At 52.9% G+C, this 8,692-nt stretch overlaps 1 protein-coding gene across 1 annotated transcript; it reads right to left on the bottom strand.

The window, feature by feature from the left end:
- Nucleotides 1-1,996: 1,996 nt before the first annotated feature.
- LOC111724934 (mesoderm posterior protein 1-like) lies at nucleotides 1,997-2,897 on the bottom strand. The gene is made up of 2 exons (XM_023512564.1): nucleotides 2,519-2,897; nucleotides 1,997-2,310 (listed from the first exon to the last, which is right to left on the bottom strand). Exons 1-2 carry the CDS (start codon nucleotides 2,777-2,779, stop codon nucleotides 2,233-2,235), a joined length of 339 nt encoding a protein of 112 aa, XP_023368332.1. The 5' UTR covers nucleotides 2,780-2,897; the 3' UTR covers nucleotides 1,997-2,232.
- Between the last annotated feature and the right edge of the window lie 5,795 nt (nucleotides 2,898-8,692).

Here is an 8,692-nt window from a genome sequence, read left to right as displayed (position 1 = left end):
AGGCTGAGAACTGAGAGAAGATAGGGTCCCCTACCCCTGGCACAAGTGCCCACACAGGGTTTCCTCAGGCTGTGGGATGGGGCTCTGAGGTGGGAGGTGACCCCTTCCTATCTCCAATCCTGTCTCAGGCACTATTAGCTGGGATGTGCTAATGAAAATTCACACCCAGGTGCTAATAAACAGTGGGCTGCTCCTGCTCGGGGAGGAGAGGGTCTCCACAGGGAAGGGGCTGGCCAGTGAGCCCCACTTATCTGTGAAAAGACTTGCTAATGACCTTAATTCCCAGTCCTAAAATGCAAGGCTTTTACCATGCTAATAGGTTTTCTAAGCTGGGTTGCCTCCAGCCCGCCCCAGTTAGGGTCCTGGGAGGGGAGAGAAAGATGGGGGGAGGTGCAGGAAAAGAGAGGTAACCAGCAGAGGTGTGAGATCCCGCCACCTGCAGGCATCAGACAGCCAGGGTGTGCCCTGCTCAGCCTGGACCCCTGAACTGCAGATGAGGGGCCCAATCCCACTCTGCATTAAAGCTCTTCCCTGACCAGAGCCTAAACAGTGGAAATGATCTCTGGGGGCCTTAGAAACAAGCACACTCCATCAACAGATGAAGGGGTAAACAAGCTACTGTGCTAGGGGATATTAACATCAGGACCCACATCCTGATACAGCAAGCAACACAGATGGGCTGTAAACATGTGTAGTGAAAGCAGCCAAGCAAAAGGCCATGTATCATGATTCCTTTTATATGAAATGTTCAGAATGAACAAAACTCTGGAGACAGAAAGTAAATGACTGGCAGGGGCTGGGAGGGAAGGGATAATGGGGAGTGATGTTAAGGGGTACAAGGTATGGGGGGCAAAAATTAGTGACAATGGTTGAACTGTACACCTTAAAAGGATTAATTTTATAATATGTGAACTCTCTCTCAACAAGTTTCTTTTTTTTTTTTTTTTGCCCTCGGTAGAGTGCTGTGGTGTCAAAGCTCATAGCAACCTCAAACTCTTGAGCTCAAGGGACTATCTTGCCTCAGCCTCCTAAGTAGCTGGGATAACAGACAACTACCACAAAACCCAGGTAGTTTTTTCTATTTTTAGTAAAGACAGGGTCTTGCTCTTACTAAGGTGGCTCATCAAAGTTTTTATAAAAACAAACACTGAGGCCTGTATTCCAGACACTTGAAGGGGAGAAGAGAGCTAGGTATCTATAGAAAGTGAGGGATCTTTGGCAGAGACAGCACCCTCCACGCTTAACTGCTCCTTAGGCCTGATGGCAGGCTGAGGTCACACTCTTTCTGAGCTCAAGGCTCCCCTCTCCCTCTACACAGTGCTCCCTTGATCTGAACCCACCTACTCAAAGGCCAAGGCCAGCTGTGTGGATTTGACTACAATCGCACAGGCCTCATCTCATGCTAAGAGGTGTCTAAGAGGTCATAACCTCAGGACTGCCCCACTTAAGTCCCTAAACCCACATGAGAAGGAAACCACAGAGAAGAGAGACGGGGAAATCCCAGGGTCCAAGGCCAGGATGCTCCAGCCCAAGGGAAATAAAGCCTCAGAACACAAGGAAATGACCCACTGGAACCCGTGCCCCTTCAGGCCCCAGAATGAGTGGAGCTAACAAAACCCTCCAGGGCTGACAGCTGATCCTCCTTTTTCTGTAAGTGGCTATTTGGGTATAACAGGCATAAGGTACCTGATATACAGTAAGTCCTCAATGAAAGAGTTGTATTTTCTACAGAAATATCTTGGTTGTATCCCACTGTAGATCACGTTCAAAGGAAAGATGAATAAATTCTACTTACGGCCCATGAGAAAATGGCCACTTTCTCATGAGGTTGACCCACCTGGAACAGGAGATGCTAGGCCAGGGCTGGAAGAGGGGTCTGGACCTGTGGGATGTGGGGAGTGAAGACTGTAAGAACCACTCCCAACGCCCTCCTGTTCTTCTATGAAGGGGAGAGAAGGAAGTGTGTGTCCACTTAGAAAAAGAAGAAATTACCACCTAACACCACCACAATTTATTCACAAATAAATTCACACTAGGCCGAGACTCCCACCTACATCAAAGTGTCTACCCATGGGTCCCACCATCAAGGGAAGGGCACAGGAAGGCAGTCCTGGGTGGCACCGGCTCTCACCCACAGCAATGTCGATGCCTGTATCGCAGGTGACCTCTTCCAGGAAAGGCAGTCTGGAGAGGAACCATTTCCAAGGTGCTGAAAACAAAAAGCCTCAGTGCTCACTGACAGAAGGGCATCAGCTGTCCGCTGTCACGTGGGTTCCTCAGGCCAGAAGCCACTCCAGAGGCGAGAGGCATCTGCGGGGACAGAAAACAGCGTAGCCCTCAGTGGGCTCTACACAGGCATACTACTTTGTGCGGAGCGAGAGCTGGTGAGGCCAGGCCACAAGAGGGATGGGGAGGGCTGCTGGTCCTCGCAGTAGGGTTGCGTGCTGGGCGCAGACAACACATGCGCCACCCCCGACCGCGGTTGGAGTGAGCCCCGCACGGGGAAGAAGGTACCAACCGGATGGAGGGGCACGGTTCCATTGCCGGCCCTTCCCAACATGTCGCTGCGGCGTAGAGCACCAGAGGGTCGCGCGGCTCGGGCGCTACTTGGGCTCCGGAGCAGGCGGGCGGACACCCCCCAGGACGCCCCGACGTGGGATGCTGAGCTCAGGCCCAAGCCCAGCACCTGCACCTGCGCCTGCGTTTGCGCCTGCGCCTGCGCCGGGCCGCCGTCCCGGCAGAGCGGGCAGCCCTGAGTGAAGCCACATCTCTGTGCCATCGGCACCGGAGCTGAAGGCTCTCCTCACTGAGGCCCAGCATGGCCGACAGGTGGCCGATGTAGCGGATGGCCAGGCACAGCGCCTAGATCTTGGTTAGGCTCTGACCGGCGGGCGCCACGGACCGCGGCAGGAATCAACGCAGTTCGTGCAGGGGTGCGGACGAAGGGGGAGCATGCGGGCACGCATGCGCAGTTTCTTGCGCTCCGCGGCTGACCATTGCGCAGGCGCTGTGCGAGGGTGGAGGCCGGACCTGGATCCCGGCGCGGGCAGGGCGGCTCCGGTGCTACCCCACGAGTGTGGGGACGAGGTCAGGAAGCAGCCACAGTCCCTGTCGGAGGGTGGTGGCAGCCGAGCTCGACCCCGGACCGCGGACAGGATCCAGGACTCGGACAGCTGCGGGCGCAGGGGCTGGGCCATGACCGCGGCGGTCTGGGGCTGCTGGCCCGCGCCTCTTTATCCGGTGCTAGGTGTGAAGTGACCCCTTCCAGGCCACATCAACACTTCAAAGCGGGCGCGGGGCCAGAAGGAGACCAGGCCTGACCCTTTGAACCAGCGGGGGAGGAGGGATTTGAGGGGGAAGATGCCAATCCCTCGATATGTATGCCTCATTCTCCTGCCTGGGTGCCCACTTGGGCGCCGGTCCTAGCTGCTCACACCTCCTGTCCGCGCCGGTGACCGCCCGGCAAGTTCAAGGGAGCAGGGCCCACGAAATGAAGTACACGCAGTTCGTTGGTTTTCTTTCACCCTAGTTTCTAATTTGTATGAGGAAAGCATGGGGGTGTACATCAGCCCGAACTGTGGAATAGAGTAGGGACCAGACGTGGGGCCCTGATTCCCTCTAAAGGTGGAGAGACCTAGGAGCCATTCCTTCTCTGGGCAGGCTGGCTCTGGGTGGGCCCTTCCATGGTGCGGTGAGATGTGCACTGAGAGGAATCTGTACCCTGTAGATCCAACAAGCTAGCAGTATCCAGTAGGGCTACTGGATACTGAGCAGAGCACCTGGACTGGCAAGCTCTGGGGCTAAGCCTGTCACCACTGGCCTCTAACTAGCGTTCCACCACTTTTGGACAGGTATATCAGGTTTTGCCAATGAAATGTGAGGGAAATGACAAAAAGCATTTGACAAAATTCAACGCCTTAGTGATAAAAATTCTCAGCAAAGTAGGAATAGAGAGAAATTTCCTCAATTTGGTGAAGGGCATCTACAAAGAACCATAGGCAGCACTGTACTAAACAGTGAAAAGATCGATAGCTTCCCTGCTAAGGTCAAGGAGGATGTCTGCTCTCCCTCTCCCACTCCCACTTAGCGTTGTCCTAGATGGAGAGTCTGGCTATGTAATAAGGAAAGAAGTAAAAGGCATGCTGGTTAGAAAGGAAGAAATCAGACATCCATGATTGTCCACATGGAAACTCTCAAAGAATCTACATTGTCTGCATGGCCCCTAGGAGTCTGAGTTTGCACACGTCTAAATAGGCACTTGGTGCATAGTTATCTACACTTAGCTGGACTGCGGAGTATCTGGTATCGTATCATGTCTACCTGTTTCTCCTTCAAGCAGAGTGGTCTCTTTCAGCGCTGAGGATCTGATGTTTAGTGGCCCCTCTGGCTTCAGCCCTGTGAGACTGATGGGTTAACTGGTTTGTAACAGAGAAGGCCAAATGGCCTGGTACCTCTTCCTGAGCATTTCTGCCCACTACCATCCCTTCTGAGTCTTTTTTATCTCCTACTGCCCTTGGCCTCCTCTGACACCTTCTATACCCCCTCCTCTGTCCCAGCAGCCCAGAATGCCTTTGCCCTTGGTCACATCCAGGAGCAACAGTGCCAACCCCATTCTGAGGTAGAGATAGGGGAGGAGCCTACTTCCTGACCAGGATGCCTCTACTCCCAGGAAGAGCCTGGCTGCCAAAGCTCCTCCTCACCCCAAAGCTGTTCACAGGGCCACCCCTTCTGGACCTTGGCAGATGGATGCCTCCTGGGGCTCCAGATCCAAACCAAAACCCTGGTGTGAAAGCCCAGGGATTTGGGCCTCTCCTATGCTGCCAGGCCTGAGGGAACAAGAGGTTAGGGATTGGTAGAGTGTATTGTCCACTGAGGGTGGGAGGTGTAGGGGAAAGGCCACACAGGCAGAAGGTAGGATCTCAGAAGGCTCTGGGCATCCTGTTGTCCAAGGACTGCCACCCTCTTAAATATCAAAAAGGCCCTGAAATCCCATGATTGTGATTTCACTTTATAGCCAATAATTGAGAGAACTCAGAATGACCAAAAGCTCTTTATTATCATATCCTTGTTTATTTGAAAATGCAATACTATCACATGGTTAAAAAGTCAAAAAAGCCCTCTTTACCCTCCTGCCTCTGAGGCTTCCAATTGCCTGCTTGCTGGATTCTCTGAATGTTATAAAGTAAATTAGCATTTTATTAAGGATAAAGTCAACTACTACATATATTTGGGCAAGAGGCCATATGTGTGGGAGGCACACTTTTTATGTTGAAAACACAGCCCCCAAGAATGTCAGATCTGCAGCCTATTAGTTCAAATTAGTTGAGCATGTGGGAGCCACTGAGAGATGTGCAGCAGGAGAGCGGCATAAGGATGCATGACAGGAGGGTCCTTGGTGTCAGGGAGGGTTAAAAACACATGGAGGCAATTGTGCAGGCCAAGAGCCCAGAAAGGTGAGGGGAGAGAGGCAGGGCAGTAGGGGGTGGGGCAAAAGGGAGGGTTCTACCCCCAGCCCCATCCTGGGCTCCAAGGCTGACAAATTGCAGGTGACACGTGGCGTCCCTTCCTCTTGCTGTCCCCTGTGGTCTATGGGGAATTACCAGCTGCTATAAGGGCAAGGGTCAGTAGGCTTGAGAGAGCCAAGGAGGGGGGTGGGCAGCACCTCCAACCCAGATCCTGAGCTCCACCATTTCCCACCCTCCCTCTTCCCTGATCCCCATGCTTGGATGTCCCTTTTGATCTCATTATCCTGGCCAGCCTCTCCAGTGGGTTCACTTGGGAGCTGCCTGTTAATGAGTTCTCCAGGCAGCAGGGCCCACACACCCTCCTGCTAGGGTGAGGTCTTCACACTTCTGGAGCCTGTGTTTTGACAAGTGCCGAGCCAGTGACTTTTGCTCCCCTGGCCTGAGCCAACGTGTAAGGCTGGGAAATGAGGGCTTGAGGTAGCCCCACAGGAACAGAGGTGAGAGTTAAAGCCCTGGCCAGGGTGGAGGGCAAGCAGGACAGGGCAGTGCACTCTCAGGTGCAGGCCCAGGCCTCAGCCTTCCCTACAGGCCCACCCTGCTTCTTCAGGCAAGTCAGGGCTCTGGGCACTTTCCCAGCCCCTCCCATCCTTAATGCCTTCATTTCCCCACCAGCTCTCTGACATGGGAGTGCTAATCAAAGGTTCTATGTAAATACTCCCCTTGCAGCCCCTAATCCCTGACCCTGCTGGAGCCAGAGGCCCCAGGAAAAGGAAGCAGCTCTTCTCCTCCTGCCAGCCTATTTAGCATCAACAGGTACACGTCCTGGGAAGCTCCTAATTTGGGTGTCACCTGCAGTCAGGGATCGTCTCACCACACCTGTGCCCTCCATGGGAGAGACTGTTAGGAAGCCTCTGCCTGCTTTTACACAGCCTGGGTTACCCCTTTGCAGTTTGGCCAATATGGGCTAGAAACCTTGCATTGCCATCTACTCCCTGTGCCACCTGGGCACCTTGCTGTCCAGCTCTGGGCCTCAGCTTCTGCTTCTGGCCACAGGATGAGTAATACCTGTGCTGAGGTTGTGAGGATCAAGAGCTATGATGACACTATTATGCTCTAGACTCAGTGGCAGAGCAAGACCCTGTTGCAAAAAAAAGAAAACCTGCACATGCACAGGGCATGCTTCTACCCTATTGTCTTTCATGGCCTGGCGCTGTGCTGGCCCTTGGCTGGGGCACTGCTCATGGTAACAACTCACTGTGATGTGATGTCATCACCCTACTTTGTGATGAGGTTGTCCCTTATCACCTAGCCAGCAGGAGCAGGAGTCAGGTCCACTTAGCTCTGTCAGAGGCCAAAGCCTCTGCTCTATCCCTCCCAAACCACCCCTGACTCCTTTGAGGACACCAGTGGCTCCTTTCCTCCTGGAAAGCTGTCCTGAAAGTGAAGGCCCCCATCACAGAGACCCGCGGAGTGATAGAAACAGCTTTCTAGCCCCCAGTCTGGATGCGATGATGGAACAGAACCCTGCAAGGCCAGAATCTGCAAATCTGAATATAAAAAAAAATCTCCAAATGGAGCTTTACCCTGGAAGTGAGAACAATGTAACCTAAAAATATAATTTGATTTAATTTAAATTTTTTTAAAAAAAATAAAATCTCCCAGAATGACAAAGTGGTGCTCCACAACAAACATCCCCAGACCCGAAGATATTGGAAGAGGCACAGGGAGTACTCAGACCCCCACCGTGGAATGGACAGATGAGGCCTGGAGGCTGTACTCTGGCTGGAGCTGGTGGCCACCAGTCCCCTCAAGAATAGGTTCTAACTCCCCCACCTGTGCCTCCTTCCCCATCAGCCTCCAGTTAAGCCTCCCGAGGCTACCGGGCCGGGGAGCCCCTTTCAAAGACCAGCACCCCCTCCCCTCACACCTTTAGCTCTTGGAGCCACCGAGCTGGCAAGCCATATGGAATAGATTATTTTAATCTGATTATCTTGGCCAAGGATCAGCTGAACACTCACCCAGTGGAAGTCACAGGCAGCAGAGGGGTGACAAGGAGGGAGGGGGTGGGAAGAAAGGGGAGAAATTTGGCAGATTCCAGGAAAGGCTTAACAGGAAGTGCCGATTCCCGTGGACCTGCTCCCCTGCTGACAACACGGCTGAGTGGGTGGCACCTCTCTCCTTAAGGGTGTCAGATTCATGAGCCTCCGCTTCCTCCAGGTAGGTGGGGGTGGGTGGGTCTGAGCCTTAGAGTGAAACGGCAGAAACTGAGGTACAAAGGCAGGGATGTGAGGAAACTCGTCCCGCTGTACAGTGGAGCAGGACTGCCCCTGCCCACTGAGACCCCTCCGACCTCCGCCTTGGCCTGGCGTACCGGCTCTCCGGGGTCTACGCGTTCGAAGCCACGGCCACCAGGGGCCGCTGTCTAGCCGCTGGGATCCGCGGAGGGAGAACAGGGAGCGTCCCTAGCTGGGAGCAGACAAGCAGACAGACGCGTGTCTGGGGGGGGGGTTGGCCACGATGGCTCTATATGGGGCGGGGGGGGGTGCAGAATGAGACTGTCAGAGATAACTAAAGTAAAATAATAAATAAAAATTGTGGTAAAACATATATAACATGAAATTTGCCATCTTAACCATTTTCAAGTGTGTTATTACATTCACAATGTTGTGCAACTACGACCATTTCCATTTCCAAAATGTTATCATTTCAAATAGAAATTCTGTACCTTATTAATAATGCTCCAATTCTCCCCCCATTGTCCCCAGTGAGCCCTAACCTGCTTCCTGGCTCTATAACGTGCCTACTCTAGGTCCCCCACATAATTGGGATCATACCAGTCCTTTGGTTCTGGCTTATCTCACATAGCATAGTAGGTTGTTGTTGTTTGAGACAGAGTCTCATTATGTCACCTATGAGTGCTGTGGTGTCATAGCTCATAGCAACCTCAAACTCTTGGGCTTAAGTGATTCTCTTGCCTCACCCTCCCAAGTAGCTGGGACTACAGGTGCCTGCAACAAAGCCAGGCTATTTTTTTGAGAAGGGGTCTCACTCTTGCTTAGGCTGGTCTCCAGCCTGTGTGCACAGGTAATCCACCCGCTTCAGCCTTCCAAGTGCTGGGATTACAGGTGTGAGCCACTGCGCCTGGCTAGCATAGTGTTTTTGTGGTTCATCCACCACATTATAGTCTCAGTACTTTATTCCTTTTTATGGATGAATAATATTCCATA

The sequence above is a fragment of the Otolemur garnettii genome, unplaced genomic scaffold, assembly GCF_000181295.1.
Source record: "Otolemur garnettii isolate 467f Iridium unplaced genomic scaffold, OtoGar3 scaffold00029, whole genome shotgun sequence".
Classification (NCBI taxonomy): Eukaryota; Metazoa; Chordata; class Mammalia; order Primates; family Galagidae; genus Otolemur; species Otolemur garnettii.
The sequence above is the reverse complement of the archived record's forward strand: the minus strand, read 5'-3'. Positions and strand labels throughout refer to the sequence as shown.

What these genes read in the sequence shown, in the direction of transcription:
- LOC111724934 (XM_023512564.1), bottom strand. Translation starts at nt 2,779, where the DNA reads ATGGCACAGAGATGTGGCTTCACTCAGGGCTGCCCGCTCTGCCGGGAC. An exon ending in GAACCGTGCCCCTCCATCCG is followed by an intron (nt 2,311 to 2,518) that starts GTTGGTACCTTC and finishes CTGTCCCCGCAG; the next exon opens with ATGCCTCTCGCCTCTGGAGT.